Source organism: Phacochoerus africanus, chromosome 12, assembly GCF_016906955.1.
Source record: "Phacochoerus africanus isolate WHEZ1 chromosome 12, ROS_Pafr_v1, whole genome shotgun sequence".
Taxonomy (NCBI): Eukaryota; Metazoa; Chordata; class Mammalia; order Artiodactyla; family Suidae; genus Phacochoerus; species Phacochoerus africanus.
The window spans coordinates 25,521,041-25,539,720 of NC_062555.1; the positions used below are offsets into that span (position 1 = coordinate 25,521,041).

Sequence of the window (18,680 nt, forward strand, 5' to 3'; positions counted from 1 at the left end):
ACAGCTCTGAATGGACCCCTAGCCTGGGAACCTCCATATGCCGCGGGAGCGGCCCAAGAAATGGCAAAAAAAAAGACAAAAAAAAAATCATATGACAAGCAATAGAGTCACATCTTAACTTTTTTTCCTTAAAGTTAAAGAATGATCAAATGGAGATCTGTTGTTCAAATTTAATTATAACTGTCCCACTAAGTATATTATGAAGGTACAAAAGACACCTAAATAATTCTAAACTCACAAATGGAAAACCACTTGTAAATTGTCTAAGATAATAACTTGGGATGTTCAGATCTGCATATAATCAAAGATTAAAATTTGTCATTAACATCAATATGATTTTAATGATTTTTCAAGCAATGAGAAAAAACTAAAAACATATCAAATTATATTTTGTAACCTTACACTGACAAAACTAGACAAAAGCATGGGATGGCACTACTATCTGCCAAAAGAGAGAAATTTTATCCTTATTTGCTTATTTTTTTTGGCCTTTGATGCTTTTTTAAGATCCTCAAACGTGATGCCTACCAGCAGAACCCTAAGGGGTGGTCGAAGGTAGAATATTTGCTCACAATTATTCACCACTCCCTTCCCTTTAAAAGGTCCCTTTCCCACCAAATAGCATCTTTACTGTGTTTCTTGTGAGAGAATAAGTATTTCTGTCTCATTTGTGTTTAGACAAAGAATGCACTGAGGCCAGAAACATGCTTGGTAGAGGCTCACATCTCAAGCAGAAGTTTTAAAAGGCATTGCGTGTTTCTACCTAACTCTCCAGTTTTTACCTCTACCACAAAAAATCTAGGCCCCAAAAGCGAGGTTCTACTTGAGTGGAGGTCCTGCCATTATTTGACATGTTGCATGGTCAGCTGACATGTAATTTTCTGATTCATCTCTCACTGAAAGAAATAAGAAATTGAATTGAATTTCAATTCAGTAGAAATAAGAATTAAAATAAGAAGTCTTAGCGAGGACATGATCAAGCTGGGTGACCACAGTAGGCTTATCATTTGTTCTCTCAAAGGCCTCAATTTCTTGATAAACACCAAGATTATTGTAAGATTCCTTTCAGCCCCAAAGAGTTTTCTATTCCAAAACCTAAATTCAAGTAAGAATAAGATATCTCATGTGATAAAGTTTAAAAAGTCTAGGAAGTTCCCACAGTGGCGCATCTGAAATGAACCTGACCAGGAACCATGAGGTTGCAGGTTTGATCCCTGGCCTAGCTCAGTGGGTTAAGAATCCAGCATTGCTATGAGCTATGGTGTAGACTGCAGACTTGGATCTGACGTTGCTGTGGCTGTGGTGTAGGCTGGCAGCTGTAGCTCTGATTCAACCCCTAGCCTGGGAACCCTCCATGTGCTGCCAGTGTGGCTCTAAAAAGCAAAAAACAAATAAATAAAAAATAAAAAGTCTAAAGGAAATATGAGTACACCAGTAATAGACTACAAATGGAAACACTGAGGATTTTTAATAAGAGCATATTTTTTTAACAGTCAACTAGTGACTGTCTAATTCAGTTGGTTTTAGCATTTCAAATAGTATTGGAATGAGCCATATGAGAAACTCAAATTCCGATGATTTGTTTGTTTTGCTTTTTAGGGCTGCACCTGTGGCATATGGCAGTTCCCATGGGGTCAAATTAGAGTTGCAGCTGCTGGCATACACCACAGTCACAGCAACTCAGATCCAAGCTGCATCTGCGACCTACATCGCAGCTCACAGCAATACCAGATCCCTGACCCACTGAGCAAGGCCAGGGATCAAACCCACATCCTCATGGACACTAGTTCAATAGGTTTCCTCTGTGCCCAACTCCCCTGATGATATTTTTAAGAATATGTTCCATCAAATGGTCCCGGTGGCACCAGACTGGTGGAGATTCAAATCCTGTCAAATCACTGGCATTCAGGTAACATTGCATCTAAGCTTTGTTTTCATCAGTGAAGTAGAAATACTGATACATATAGCTCACTGGGTTTTAAAGACATATAAATTTCGGAGTTCCCATCGTGGCTCAGTGGTTAGCAAATCCAACTAGCATCCATGAGGATGTGGGTTCGATCCCTGGCCTTGTTCAGTGGGTTAAGGATCTGGCGTCGCCATAAGCTGAGGTGTAGGTCGCAGACACGGCTCGGATCCTGCATTGCCGTGGCTGTGGTGTAGGCCAGCGGCTACAGCTCCAATTCAACCCCTAGCCCGGGAACCTCCCCATGCCGCAGGTACGGCCCTAAAAAGACAAAAATAAATAAATAAAAATAAAGACATATAAATTAGAAAATGTGGTCATTAGCAAATGCTCAGAAAAGAGCTTATTATACTTGCTATTATATCTAGTACGATATTATAAGTATTTAAGAAACTAATAGGAAAATTGCAATACGATAAAATGGCAATAAAATATAATGACATGGTCTAGAAACCTGATGAGCATTTGTTATAGGACCTTAAATTTCATACTTGAAGATCAGTGAAGCTACCTAAATGTCTTTATAAGTGAAACCATATTTTATTAAAGAGTCAATTAAACATATAAAATAAAAAATTATCTTTTTTCAAAAACGGAAATGTATACTGACCTCTAGGCCGATTCGTAGCCACAAAGGATTATATGACAAGAGCCAGTTCAGGATTTTCTGCCGTTCTCCTGAAATGTATGTGAGAAAGCAAGCAAGGTCAGACTGCTAATCAAATACAGACAGTAAAGAAAATTCCATAGACAGAAATCAGTGGTGAAACAGGAAAATCACTTCCATGAACTATGTAAATATACGTCCACTCTTTAGTATATATATGCAATACATTTAAGTCTCCAAGCATTTAGGTCACAGAGCCAAGCCACGTATATACCTGATTCTGAAATACAAAATTTCTAGAGTGGTTTTAAAGAGTTAATCTCAAGATTTCTATAATCTGCTTACCCACATCTTTCCAGAGGTGTCTGTCTTTCCGAACAATTAACCGCCTGGCCTCGATTTCGATTTCAAGCTTTTTCATGGCTTTAACCATTTTCTCAGAAGTAAACAGACGACACGCAGCACGACGTAATCTGTTCAGCCTGCACTGGGCCGTGTAAGCCCTGAGGGACACCTCATCCTTGGTAGGAGCTCTCGGCACACTTATTTTATGTTGATTCTCTACTCCCAAAAGAAGAGTGGTAGCATTTACTGGGTAAATACAAAAGAAAGAATGTTTCTGGTTAAACAATACTTGTATAAATTTTAAAATCCAGCAATAAGGGCAGTTGAAGGCAGCCCAAACGGAATCCATCCCCCATCTCTTCAAAGCCTACTTTTCTCTTTCCTATCTCTGAACCTCTGGCCACTCTGTCATGGCAACTTTACCTGCAAAATGTGTCCCAAGACTCACCACTTCTCACACGCTTGCTGTTGGGGGATTGGAACACAATCTAGCCCAGACCAATGAGAGAGCTTCCTAAATGCTTTCTCTTCTTCTGCCCTCTTTATAAAATAAAAAGACAACCCCTAAAGAATGTTATTTGTAGAGCTCCCGGCATGGCTCAGTGGTTAATGAACCCGACTAGGATCCACGAGGATGTCGGTTTGATCCCTGGCCTTGATCATGGGTTAAGGATCCAGCGTTGCCGTGAGCTGTGGTGTAGGTCACAGATGCAGCTTGGATCCTATGTTGCCGTGGCTGTGGTGTAGGCTGGCAGCTGAAGCTCTGATTCAACCCGTAGGCGGGGAACTTCCATATGCTGCAGGTGCAGCCCTAAAAAGACAAAATACAAAAAAAAAAAAAAGAATGTGAGTTTTTAAAATCGAATTTTGAAATACAATTTGAATTTTTATAAAACACTTTTTCTCTAAAGAGAACTAAAAAATTAGGGGAGTTCCTGGCATGGCTCAGTGGTTAGTAAATCCGACTATTATCCTTAAGGACGTGGGTTTGATCCCTGGCCTTGCTCAGTGGGTTAAGGATCTGGAGTTGCCGTGAACTGTGGTGTAGGTCACAAACATGTCTCAGATCTTGCTGTCGCTCTGGTGTAGATAGGCAGCTGTAGCTCTGATTTGACCCCTAGCCTGGAAACCTCCATATGTTGTGGGTGCGGCCCTAAAAAGACCAAAAAAAAAAAAAAAGAAAAGAAAAGGAAAAAAATTACACTTTGTTTACTTTGGGGGAAAGAAAAAGAAAATTGACCATAGAGATCATCTAGTCAAAGGGCCTTTTAATGTAAAATTCCTATACCCGCTTCTCTAACAAGTGCAGCCCAGTGTCTGCTGGAACACTGCAATGACCCAGAGAGCCTCCTCTTAGGGTTAGACTGTGAGGTGCTTTGGCAGGTTAAACACTCAGATGAGTTTTTTCTTCTCTTGAGTTGAACTGATTCCTGTAACTTCTATGAGCAGGCAGCCCTGGTGACGCTTCCTTCTCTCAGGAGAAAACCCTTCAAACATTTGAAGGAGTCATGTTTCCATTTTGTTTTGTTTGTTTTTGTCTTTTTAGGGCCATGCCTGCGGCATATGGAAGTTCCCAGGCTGGGGGTCGAATCAGAGCTATAGCCGCTGGCCTACACCACAGCCACAGCAATCCAGGATCTGAGCCGTGTTTGCAACTTCATGACCTCATGGCAACGCCCGATCCTTAACCCTCTGATTGAGGCCAGGGATGGAACCTGCGTCCTTGTGGGTGCTCACCAGGTTCATTTCCGCTGCACTACCATGGGAACTCCTTCGTCTTCTACACTTGAGTTTTCTCTTTTCCAGAACAAACACTGCAATGTTTCAAAAATTACCCATTATCAGCTGGTTTTCAGACTCCTCATAATTAAATATTTGGCTATGAACATCTTAAACTAAGGTACAGTGGAGACAATAGGCCTCAAGTGACCAGGCCACACAAACTGTTAAACAGATTCACCAGGACATTTGCAGACAAGACTGCACTGGGTTTTTTCTTTCTTTTTTTTCTGGCTGCACCCATAGCATGTAGAAGTTCCTGGGCCAGGTATCGAACCTGCACCAGAGCAGCAACCCAAACTGCTGCAGTGACGATGCCAGATCCTTAACCTGCTGTGCCACAAGAGAACTCCTGAACTGGATTTCTTATCAGCTGTGTTTCACAGTTAACTCAGATTGAATCTGTATTAAAATAAAACCATATCACCCAAAAGGCTAGAATCACATTAGCTAATGAATGAGAAAGAAAACCAAAAAGAAAAAAATAAAGCTTGGTAGTTTCAGCACAAAATTCCCTAAAAATTCTCACCCACACAATCTTGAGCATTCATGTCAATGAATTCATGGACCATGGCATTAACTACAATACAATAAATAGATATAGATAACTACAGAATGCTAAAACGAGAGTATTACTTAATTTAAACATTAACTTAATGTTTACCTTCAGAAATATTTGTTTTTACAGTGAAGTCATCAGGAGTTAATATAAAATTTAGCCACCAAGTGAAGCCCTGTTCCTGCTTTTCCTTCCAGCGTTCGTCATAAAACATATTTTTTGCAGCGAATGGCATCGGGTGTCTAGGAATACCTAAGAATACAATTGGGTTATGCATGAGAAATTTTCCTTTAAATTATAACACAAGCTATAGCAAAAGATCATTTTTACAAGCAAAACCAATTTTATTTTATTATTTTTTTTAAATTTTGGCAGTGCCTGCAGCATGTAGAAGTTCCCCGGCCAGGACTGAACTGTGACAATGCCAGACCCTTAACTGCTAGGCCACCAGGGAACTCCAAAATCACTTTAAATCGGGGAACAGTATTTGCTTTCCCACCACTTGCTGGAAATGGTTGAGAGCATTTTGGGTATAAAATGTACTCAAAGTGAAAAGAGAAAAAGGAAAGCAGTACCTCCTTGTTATTTAAAAATATCAATTAACGAGTCAATTTTATTAAAGTCTGAGAAAATATCCTGATTGTTATTTAACACACTTAACTCTTCAAGGCTTTTATTCAAATAACTTACTTCCATTTAAAATGTAATTAATGCTCGTTCCATGTTAGTTTCACATAAAGATATTAAACACTTGCCTGTTTTTAGGGGTTTTATGAAAGTCAAAGTAGACTGTGCCACAGGAACAATGGCTTTGGTCCTTCTGTTTGTTTTAGAACTAGGAGTCCTGTAGCCGAATGCATCTAAAACATGAGAGAGCAGAGTAATAGCATTAAAAGATGAAATAAATTCCGTGAATGAACTGTCATCACGTTAAAATTTGGGTTCTCTGCAATCACATCTGGTTAGCAAATGCTGAATAACCACTACGTACCAGGCACTATGCTATGAACCCTGGCAGTTAACCTTATGTATGAAAGTTACTAACCAGAAACTACAATTCACTTGGTGCCTGTAGAAGCTATGCTTCACACCCAACCAGTTCACCGTGTGTGTGTGTGTGTGTGTGTGTGTGTGTGTGGAAGCTATGCTCACATGCAGCCAGCTCGCTGTGTGTGTGTGTGTGTGTGTGTGTGTGTGTGTAGAAGCTGTGCTCACATGCAGCCAGTTGTGTGTGCAGAAGCTATGCTCACATGCCGCCAGTTCACCACGTGTGTGTAGAAGCTACGCTCACACCCAGCCAGTTCACCGTGTGTGTGTGTACACCAGACTCCATGCTCTGTGCTGAGAAGACAGAATGAAAAGACGTGGTCCCAGCCCTGGGAAGTTCTTGGTTTAGGAGCAAGTTTGGGAAGAATCCAAATAGCTACATAAGGAGAGGGACGCATAAGGAGCTTTGGGACAAGGGGAGGGAGGGCTAGGTCACCTAAAGGGCAGGACAGCCCCCTGGCGGGAGAGCACCAGCGCTGACCCTGCAGTGGAAGTTCCACACCAGGGACATGGCCTGTGACTGACCTGCAAACTGCCTGGACCCAAGAACATAGATAAGCAAAACAAGACAAAAAAAGAAGTTGGGAGAGGAAGAAAAGCTTTCAATTCCACTAAAAAACAACAATGACAGTTCATAGTTGGGTACTTCGGTGACACCTCATGCAATCATCACCAGACATCTATGAGATGTGCCCTATTCCCACCCATGTTTTATGGAATCAGGATACTGGAGCTTACAGCAAGGTCACCCACGCTGGGAAGTGGTGGAGCTGGATGGCACAGTGTCCGAGCCTGCACCATGAATCAGTGTGAAGTACCTGGCGGGCAGGTGAAGGACTTATGTCTAGAGAGTGACATCATATCTATTCCAGAAGATAATATGGAGAGTGGAATGAAAAGAGTCAGACTAGAGACAGAAAGTGAGAAGGCAGCTATCCCAGGGGCCAAAGTGAGCTCTCTCGTGAGAGTTAAATGAACACAGCAGCAATGGAGACAAACTGGAGAAGAAATATATTCAGAGCTGAGCTCACAAGCCTTTATAATAAATGTCTAGACAAGTGACGGAGAATCAGAACCCAGAGGGGTCTCCATGCCTCACCCAGGTGACCAGGCAGAAGGAGGGTGGCCCCTGGAGAGGAAAGCACATAAAGTCACAGCAGCGATAACCTGTCAGGATGCAGTTCACTCCCTCCCAGGCAGGCTTCACACCAGCTTGTGCTGCTACAAGATACGAGCTAATAAATGCAGCGGCCAGCGACTGAAGGCCTAGGGCAAAATCCAGCCCACAGATCTCTGTGTACAGCCTGCAAGCTAAGAAGAGTTTTCACATTTATAAATACTAGTTGAGAAAAAGTCAAGACAATTCTATTTCATGATCCATGAGAATGATATGAAATTCAGATTTCACTGTCCATAAAGTTTTATTGGCACACAGCCACCCTTGTTCATTTGCACATCGTCTGTGACTGTTTTCCCTTCCGCAAAGGCACAGGTCAGTGGTTGTAACAGACCGTTTGTCCTGTAAAACATAATTAGTATCTGGACCTTCAGAGAAAAGGTTAGCTTAACTTTGATTTAGAAGAATTGTAATTTAGAAGAATTGCAAATCTATGCAAATTATCAAAATAAGGAACATGTTCAAATTGTTACATAATATTAGGTTATAAAGTTCCTTGCATTTTAACATATTTCCTCATTCTGAAGCCTTGGTAAGCTAGCCTCTTCTCCCTGGAAGCGTTTTATGCTGTGGGAACCTTCCTTGGAATCCTCCCACTGCTTCCTGCCATTCACAGAAAGCCATGTAAAGTGCCTCTGCTTCTGCGCTTTCGCGATTTCCTTGCACAGCTCAGAGGACTGGGAGCAACTTGAAGACAAGAATTCTGTCTTTCCTCCTTGGAGCCACAAGGCCTAGAACAACGCATGACACAAGGAGGCACCTTATCAATGCTGAATAATGCATCCTAGAAAACTGGTTTCTTTCCCTGCTGTCCTAGGTTTGTCAGAACAGAAAGAGGGCCAGAGGTACTCTGAGTTACCATGCTCATTAGTCAGATACCCCATGTGTGCAATTTTTGTTTGTTTGTTTGTTTTTGTTTTTTAGAGCTGCACCCATGTTATATGGAGGTTCTCAGGCTAGGGGTGGAATCGGAGCTACAGCTGCCGGCCTACAACACAGCCACAGCAACCTGGGATCTGAGCCACATCTGTGACCTACACCGCAGCTCATGGCAATGCTGGATCCTTTACCCATTGAGTGAGGCTAGGGATTGAACCCGCAACCTCATGTTTCCTAGTCGGATTTGTTTCCACTGTGCCATGATAGGAACTCCTGCAATTCTCTTTAAACCTTGCAGAGAGGTTCAGCTAGGTGGCCACCTCAGACAAACCACAGGTTCAAGTACCAACACATCAGTGGTTTATTTGCTCAGTCATTCATTCATTATGTGACTCGTTCATCATTTATGGTACACTTTGTCTTTTTTTTTTTTTTTTTTGCTATTTCTTGGGCCGCTCTTGCGGCATATGGAGGTTCCCAGGCTAGGGGTCTAATCGGAGCTGTAGCTGCCGGCCTACGCCAGAGCCACAGCAACGCAGGATCTGAGCCGTGTCTGCAACCTACACCACAGCTCACGGCAACGCCGGATCGTTAACCCACTGAGCAAGGGCAGGGACCGAACCCGCAACCTCATGGTTCCTAGTCGGATTCGTTAACCACTGCGCCACGATGGGAACTCCCTATGGTACACTTTGAAGGAGATCAAAATAGCTATGTTCCTTAGCTATTCAGAAAGATCTGAATTAGTGAGCAAACAACAGATATGAAAGTCAATAAAAGAATACATGGTCACTGAGGTTGTGGGTTCAATCCCTGGCCTCGCTCCGTGGGTTAAGGATCAGCATTGCTGTGAGCTGTGTGTAGGTTGCAGATGCGGCTTGGATCGGTGTTGCTGTAGCTGTGGTGTAGGTCAGCAGCAACAGCTCTGATTAGATCCCTAGCCTGGGAGCCTCCATATAACATGAGTGCAGCTCTAAAAAGACCAAAAAAAAAATACATGGTCAGGAACAAGGCAAGATATCCACTCTCACCACTTTTATTCAACATGTATTGGAAATCTTAGGGCAATTAGGCAAGAAGAAGAAACCAAGACAAGCCCTTTAATGCAGTGTTTTTTAAAAATCAAAATTAATGCAGAAAAACCACAATGAGCAAAACACCAAGTTTCAATGAGAACAAGATCACAGTGATTTCCGAATTCAACCCCACACTGCATTTGCCCTGTCTTCCACTGAGCAACTCGGTAGATGAAAAGGACAAGTTAATTCAAGCTTATCAGCAGCCATTTACTAAACCAGACGAAACAGCAAACAGGCCTTTTATAGGTACACTTTCATTAAAGATTTTATTAACAGGGCTCACCGGTTTTCCTTTTCAGGTTTACTCTCTCTCTGCTGCTAATGCGTTTGGAGGTGGATGTCATCACTGTTCTTGTGATTTTAACAGCTGATGCTCTAGGCTCCACAGGAGAAAAATGGATCCTTTTGAGTTCTTGTACTTCTGTATCTTCTGTAACTGTGACATGCACCTTTTCATCCTCTGTGTTTCCCTCACTCTTTCTTTTACGAGAAACTAAAGTCGTCTTCGAGGGAGGAGTTATTACATTTTTATAATTCTTAGTTTTACTTAATGTTGGGTCTCCAGCTAGAATGTAAGAATGAAAATCCTCTTTCTGATTATCTTCTTTTTCGCACTCACCAACTTCACTGTTGAGACATCTTTTTGCCTTTGGTTTGTTAGTCTCTGTTTGGTTTTCTCTGGCACAAGTAGCCTTTCTTTTAATAACAGTGGCTGAAAGTATTGGGCGTCTCTTAATTGGTTTATGGTGGCTGTGGCCAGAAATATCCTGAGCTGCAGAAAATTTAGGCTGGTTCTGTTTTTTAAAAGTGTAGCAATTTGACTTCATTTCTACAGCTTTGGATTCTTCAAAAATAGCTTCTGGAGATTTTGAAAGCTGACATTCAGGAATACAAGGAAAAACTTCATTTTTTCTCCCATCTTGAGGCGACTGTGAGGCCTGAGAATTTACATTTGCTAATGGTGACAATTTACATGTTTGCTGAGATATACATATATATGCCACACTACCTCTTACAAACTGACCTGGGGATAGAATTGGATTAAATGACTCTGATTCTAGATCCTGATTTAGTCCATAACTGTCCTTTATGAAAGAATCTGGACTTAAAATTGTCTGGTAAATTTCATGGACACTTTTGGATTCTAATTGCATCGGCCTTGAATTACCTTCCACAAATATATCTGGTGAAGGACACGCCGCTAATTCTGGCTCATCGTTAGCTGAGCGGCTGTTATTCACAAAGGAATCTGGACTTAGAAAATGTCCTTGGCTTTGTGTAATGTTCAGAGTTGAAGAATAGTTTGGGGTAAGACTAAGTTTACTATTTTCTTCAATTTGGCCGTTAACATTATTTGTGGAGTCAAAGGAAGTTTCAGTTAGGATCTTCTCGTTAAAATTAAAATCCTTTGAAAGGAGGGCACCTTCCACTTTCAGCAGCTCCCCATTTTCAGATACAGGAAGGGATGTGTAGGCCGTGGACCGACGGGCAGAGAGTGGCAGGCAGGTGTCCCCGTGGCACTCTGGGAAAGCGGGACTGATAGGTGATATGGGTATTGTATTTTCTTCAAGGATTAAAGAATGGTTGTCTTTTGGGGAACAGCTTTCATTCACAGCCAAATTTTCACAGGCTTGTAGTGGGCTCCTGACTCTCTCAGCCTTTGGGGAAACACTAAATGTTTTATTAATATTTGGAATATTCGAAACCTTCTTGTTATTACTTGAAGAGGCTGATGCTTTCTTCTTATTAATGGTATCCCAAAGACTCCGCTGCCAAAATAAGAAAACGTACAGATCACTTCGATACCTATAGGATATGACCTTTAAGTAAGCAATACCGTGTATGTGACTCACTGAAAGACTGTTATCGAAATATTTGTACACATTATTATTTCCTTAGAGTAAATTACAGAATGATTAAAATGTATTACCTTTTTCTTTTTCTGCTCTTCTGCGTTTCCTAGTAATATAGCTTGATGCTTCAGAACATCATTTACGAGAAATGTCACAATCTCTCTTACTCGGCCTCCTTTTAACGGTGTCCAGGTAATCGAAATCACAACTTTTTCTTTAGGCTATAATCAAAAGAACATATTTTAAATGACTATAACAGCAGTAATGTATAATAACCAAAACAAATCAAACACAATGTAACATATAGTAGAGGATTAACCCTTGTTAATTGCGCCAACACTCTAACAACATTTGACAAGCCAAATACATGTTTCTACCTATCTCATTTCATTACAAAGAAAAAAGCGACAAGAAATAAGAAGGTTCACGACAAAATAAAATTGTAATAAACTCCCAATTGTACATGAGCAATGGAAAAGAGAGTCTCCAAATTATTTTAGTTCAGTGGTTTTTATGAATTTAATCACACATTTCTATTTCTTTAGAATATGTACAGAACTTCTATTACAAATATAATGACCATGCATTAGAAAGACTTTTTCAAAAAGAGATGAAAGATGATCAATTAAAGTCCTTCTTCCCCACAAACTCCTCAAAAGTCCACATCGTCACTGCTGGTATTTGTTAAACACCCGCTATGTTCCAGGCAGAGTTAGAAGTGTCTGATGTGACCCATTGAATCCTCACATCCCAGGAAGTAGAGTCATTTTACAGATGAAATAATCAGGGTCCAGAAAGCTTTTGGTATTTTGCCAAAGTCACACCATTGGTAATTAGAACACAGGCAGTCTGAGTCCAGGAGTTTAACATCTAATCGCACAGGCTGGCAGGAATTTGCCAAATGCAAAAACCTGACATGACCAAATGAACTCTGTGTCTGTTGTTTTCAGGGGGAAAAAAGGACAAGTTTTGTTTTATTTACTTATTTATATAAACTAAACCACAAGTTTTATTGCAGGAGTTGTATTAAGTAATGCTAGAAGGGAGGCGGGATGGTAGACCAACTAGCAACATCAGGACCAAGGGTCACACAGAACTGGTGTCGGCCTCAGAGAGGTTAGACCTTTAGAGCTTTCTGCCTGGACAGGAAAAGCAAGTCTCCTGTCATCTTCACAGAACCTGGGCTTCTTAGAACTCATATGTCTAGAGATTAGTTTTGTTACATGCGCACCTGTTTTTAGTACTAAGCTTGCCTGCTACATAAAAGAAGGTCTTCCTCTGAGATCTCTCTCTCTCTTTTTTTGGCTGTGCCTGTAGCATGTGGAAGCTTCCAGACCAGGGATTGAACCCTTGCCACAGCAGAGACCCAAGTGGCCACAGTGACAATGCTGGATCCTCAACCTGCTACGCCACAAGAGAATTTTCAGACTGTCTTTTATTCCCAAACTTTTGCATGGCCATTGGGCCAGGAGACGCCTACTCTAGTTTCACGATACTGAATAAATATTTTTGGATCTATCTTGTTAAATTATGCTAAATCAGTTAAGTGACCCAGTACACAAAACACAACAAGAATAAGATCACAGGAAACACTTTGGTGAAGGCTAGCTGCCCCTTCTCCCTACCTGAGTCAGGCTTTGCAGAATTCCTGAGCATCTTGAACAACTCAGTGATTGAAGAGTCCAACACTCATTTGTGAAGCTTTGAAGGCCTGAGTGGGTGGATGAACTGGAAAAATCTCAGACTCAGAGACCACAAATACCACCTCCAACCCACCTGTTGTTATCCTTTGTCAGATCAGATTCTCACTACTCTAATAAAAGGAAGGGTGACCACAATCGCATATTAAGGTTGGGAAATAGTCCCAATTTAAACTTTAAATGGGCTGCTTTGTCTCATTTCACCAAATTTCAGCTCATCGCTTTGCTGAAATAATGTTTAACAGCACATCTATTGTGTGCTAGATTATTCTGGTTCCAGGCTAGGATGTTTCTGGTTCTGTGATGTGTGTTCCATACATATAAAATCATTAGGTCAGTGAATGTTCTTTCTTTCTTTTCATATACAGGCATACCCCCTTTTATTGTTCCTTGCTTCATTTCACTTTGTAGATACTGCATTTTTTTTTTCTTTACAAATTGAGGGCTTGTGACAACCCCACGTTGAGTAAGTTTATGGGTACCATTTTCCCAACAGCATTGGCTCATTTGTGGATCTCTGTGTCACATTTTGGTAATTCTTGCAGTACCGCAAAATTTTCATTATAATAGGTGTCTGGTGCTCTGTGATCTCTGATGTTAGTATTAGAACCATTCTGGAGCTCCAGAAACTGAGCCCATATAAGATGGCAAACTTCACTGAGAAATGCTGTGTGTTCTGCCTGCCTCACTGTCTTCTGGCTGGTCCCCTGTCTCTCTCCCTCTCCTCTGGCCTCCCTGTTCCCTGAGACACAACAGCATTGAAGTAGGTCAGTCAATCACCCTTCAAGGGCCTCAAAGTGAAAGGAAGCATTGCACATTTCTCACTTCAAATCAAAAGCTAGAAATGATGGGGGTCCCGTTTTGGCTCGACAGGTTAAGAACCTGACTAGGGAGGGGGGATCGAGATGGCGGAGGAGTAAGACATGGCGCTCAACGTCTCCCACAAACACATCAAAAAAACCCTCTACATGTAGACCGATTCACACAGAACTTCTACAGAATGCTGGCAGAAGACCTTAAACCTCCAAAGGGGGCAAGAAACCGCCACATAACTGGGTAGAACAAAAGAGAGGGAAAAAGGAATCAGGATGGGACCAGTACTCCTGAGAGGGAGCTGTGAAAGGGGAAAGGAACACCCACCCTGGGAAGCTACCTAACTGACGGGGAGATCAGCCGAGACGAGAGACCTCAAAGCCCCAGAGAAAAGTGCAGCAGCTCGACTGAGGAAGGCAAAGCAGGGTGAGAGCCCCACACACTATTGATACCACCTCCCAGGACACCATAGCCTGAGATGCGCAGAAGGGGGCTGGGCACTGAGACTCAGGCTTCAGAGAATAAGAAAAATAGAAGCAAAAAGAAGCAGCTCAGGAACGATTCCCAGTTAAAAGAACAGGAGAATTCCCCTGAAGGAGCAAACAATGAAACAGACCTCTGGAGTCTAACAGACATTGAGTTCCAAAAGGAGATAGTGAAAATACTGAAAGAATTGAGAACGAATATGAAGGAATTAAGAGTAGATATAAACAGTAATGCAGATTACTTTAGAAAGGAACTAGGAAATAAAAGGAGGAGCCAAGAAAAATCAGAAAATTCCTAATTCCAAAACCAGACAAAGATACCACCATAAAGGAAAACTAGAGGCCAATATCTTTGATGAACATAGACGCAAAAATTCTCAACAAAATTCTAACCACCCGAATCCAACAACATATCAAAAAGATCATACACCACGACCAGGTGGGATTCATCCCAGGTTCACAAAGATGGGTCAACGTATGCAAATCAATCGTCATACACCACATTAACAAAAGTCAAAAACCACACAATCATATCAACAGATGCAGAAAAAGCATTTGACAAAGTTCAACATCCCCTCATGATAAAAACTCTTACCAAAGTGGATACAGAGGGAACATACCTTAACATAATAAGAGCCATTTATGACAGACCTACAGCAAATATAATACTCAACGGAGAAAAGCTGAAAGCCTTCCCACTAAAACCCTAAACAAGACAAGGAAACCAACTCTCATCACTGTTATTCAACCTAGTACTGGAAGTCCTAGCCACAGCAATCAGACAAACAAAAGAAATAAAAAGGCATCCAAATAGGAAGAGAAGAGGTAAAACTGTCACTGTATGCAGATGACATGATACTGTATGCAGATGATATGATACTATATGTAGAAAACCCTAAGGACTCAACCCCAAAAATACTTGAATTGATCAACAAATTCAGCAAAGTAGCAAGATATAAGATTAACATTCAGAAATCAGTCGCATTTCTGTATACTAACAATGAAATATTAGAAAAGGAATACAAAAATACCTTTTAAAATTGCACCCCAAAAAATCAAATATCAGGGAATACACCTGATAAGGAGATAAAAGACTTGTATGCCGAGAACTATAAAACATTAATCAAGAAAATTAAAGAGGATTCAAATAAATGGAAAGATATTCCATGCTCCTGGGTTGGAAAAATTAATATTGTAAAAATGGCCATACTACCCAAAGCAATCTACAGATTCAATGCAATCCCTCTCCAGTTACCCAGGACACTTTTCACAGAACTAGAACAAACAATCCAAAAATTTATAAGGAACCATAAAAGACCCAGAATTGCCAAAGCAATTCTGAGGAACAAAAACCAAGCAGGAGGCATAACTCTCCCAGACTTCAGGCACTACTACAAAGCCACAGTAATCAGGACAGTGTGGTACTAGTACCAAAACAGACATAGAAACCAGTGGAAGAGAAGACAGAATGCAGAAATAAACCCAGACACCTACAGTCAATCTTTGACAAAGGAGGCAAGAATATAAAATGGGAAAAAGACAGTCTTTTCAGCAAGTATTGCTGGGAAACCTTGACAGCTGCATGCAAATCAATGAAACTAGAACACACCCTCACACCATGCATGAAAATAAACTCAAAATAGCTGAAAGACTTAAATGTAAGACAGGACACCATCAAACTCCTGGAAGAGAACATAGGCAAAACATTCTCTGACATCAACCTTACAAATGTTTTCTTAGGTCAGTCTCCCAAAGCAACAGAAATAAAAGCAAAAATAAACCCATGGGATCTAATCAAACTAACAAGCTTTTGCACAGCAAAAAAAAACCAAAAAGAAAACAAAAAGACAACTTATAGAATGGGAGAAAATCATTTCAAATGATGCAACAGACAAGGGCTTAATCTCTAAAATATGCAAACAACTTATACAACACAACGGCAAAAGAACCAACAACCCAATTGAAAAATGGGCAAAAGACCTGAATAGACATTTCTCCAGGGAAGACATACAGATGGCCAGCAAACACATGAAAAAATGCTCAACATCCCTGATTATTAGAGAAATGCAAATCAAAACTATCATGGGATACCACCTCACACCAGTCAGAATGGCCATCATTCATATGTCCACAGATAACAAATGCTGGAGGGGGTGTGGAGAAAAGGGAACCCTCCTGCACTGTTGGTGGGAATGTAAACTGGTACAGCCACTATGGAGAACAGTATGGAGATACCTTAGAAATCTATACATAGAACTACCATATGACCCAGCAATCCCACTCTTGGGCATATATCCGGACAAAACTTTCCTTGAAAAAGACACATGTACCCGCATGTTCATTGCAGCACTATTCACAATAGCCAAGACATGGAAACAACCCCAATGTCCATTGACAGATGAATGGATTAAGAAGATGTGGTATATATACACAGTAGAATACTACTCAGCCATAAAAAAGAACAAAAATAATGCCATTTGCAGCAACACGGATGGAACTAGAGATTCTCATACTGAGTGAAGTAAGTCAGAAAGAGAAAGACAAATACCATATGATATCACCTGTATCTGGAATCTAATATAAGGCACAAATGAATCTTTCCACAGAAAAGAAAATCATGGACTTTGAGAATAGACTTGTGGTTGCCTGGGGGAGGGGGAAAGAATGGGGTGGACTGGAAATCTGGGGTTAATAGATGCAAACTATTGCCTTTGGAATAGATAAGCAATGAGATCCTGCTGTATAGCTGGGAACTATATCTAATGACTTGTGATGGAGCATGATGGAGGATAATGTGAGAAAAAGAGTGTGAGTGTGAGTGTGTGTGTGTGTGTGCGAGTGTGTGAGAGAGAAACTGGGTCACTTTGCTCTATGGTAGAAAATTGACAGAACACTGTAAACCAACTATAATAGAAAAAAACAAAAATCATTATTAGAATAAAATATTCATAGGGAAAAAATAAAATTTATAATGGGACTATTTTATTTTCCCTTTACAACAAAATCACAACCTGTTTAAGGGCCAAAAAAATAAAAATAAAAATAAAAATAAAGAGAGAGCATGTTCATGATTCACGAGAAGAGGCCAAAATATCAACATTAAAGGGTTTGGAAGATGTTGATTCCAATCCTTAGGGATAACTTTGAGCAGTTTAAGATTTGTGATGAAAGTAACTGCAGATGTGGTATAAATAACAAGAGAAGTAGAATGTAAGAGGGAAGAACAAGTCTGACTCCATATTGGATCTGTTTCTTTTACTTTAACCTTTGTATTCTATTGCTTTTGCTACAAGTTAAGAATGCTGCCTATAGCCTGAAACATACAGGATAGCCCATTCTCAAGGCTCTCATATAAAAAGTTGCAAAACAGGGAGTTCCCGTCATGGCACAGTGGTTAACGAATCCAACTAGGAACCATGAGGTTGCGGGTTCGATCCCTGCCCTTGCTCAGTGGGTTAACCATCCGGCGTTGCCGTGAGCTGTGGTGTAGGTTGCAGACGTGGCTCGGATCCTGCGTTGCTGTGGCTCTGGTGTAGGCTGGTGGCTACAGCTCCCATTAGACCCCTAGCCTGGGAACCTCCATATACTGCGGGAGCGGCCCAAGAAATAGCAAAAAGACAAAAATAAAATAAAATAAAATAAAAAGTTGCAAAACAGAGAATAACATTCCTCTTGCTGGAAGTTTAGAAGAACACTGTGACTTGACCTACCTGGACAGCTGCAAAAACAAAGGATTCTGACACCAAGAAGTCTGCAACAACCAACCACATCCCAACCACACCCCCTCCCCTTTAAATATAAATTCTAAAGATGAATTCTAACTCGAGTAAGATGGTTCTTTGGGACCCTAGTCCACCACCTTCTTGGTCACTAGCTTTCTGAATAAAGTCACTATTCCTTGCCCCAACAATTCTCCCTCCATTTATTGGCTTATTGGGAGACTAGCAGCATGACTTGGACTTGTAACAGATTTAGAAGTGGAGCCTGAAGATGTGAATGAATTGCTGCGATTTCACGATAAACTCCAGTGAATGAGGAATTGCTTCCTGTGCATAAACAAAGAGAGTGGTTTTCTGAGATGGAATTTATTCCTAGTGTAGATGCTATGAAGATTATTGATTATTATAAACTTTATAAAGTAGGGCAGGTTTGAGAGGATCGACTCTAATTCTGAAAGAAGATCTGTGGGTGGGTAAAATGCCATCAAAGGGCATTGCATGCCACAGAGAAACTGCTCATGAAAGGAAGAGTCAATAAATGCAGCCAACTTCACCATTGTCTTATTTTAAGAAATTGCCACAGCCACCCCAGTCTTCAGCAACCACCACCCAGAACAGTCAGTAACCATCAACATCCAGGCAAGAGCCCCCTACACCCCCCAAAAAAGATTA

The 18,680-nt window shown here is 40.9% G+C and overlaps 1 protein-coding gene across 1 annotated transcript in view; it reads right to left on the reverse strand.

Annotated features, from left to right (window-relative positions):
- The window catches only part of ASPM (assembly factor for spindle microtubules), a 65,093-nt gene that overhangs the window by 39,162 nt on the left and 7,251 nt on the right, over nt 1–18,680 (reverse strand). The window contains exons 2-7 of the mRNA XM_047755220.1: nt 11,369–11,512; nt 9,722–11,207; nt 6,012–6,116; nt 5,362–5,508; nt 2,919–3,164; nt 2,577–2,644 (exon numbers count right to left, since the gene is read on the reverse strand). Coding sequence (XP_047611176.1) covers nt 2,577–2,644; nt 2,919–3,164; nt 5,362–5,508; nt 6,012–6,116; nt 9,722–11,207; nt 11,369–11,512 — 2,196 coding nt within the window. The remainder of the gene's footprint in view (nt 1–2,576; nt 2,645–2,918; nt 3,165–5,361; nt 5,509–6,011; nt 6,117–9,721; nt 11,208–11,368; nt 11,513–18,680) is intronic.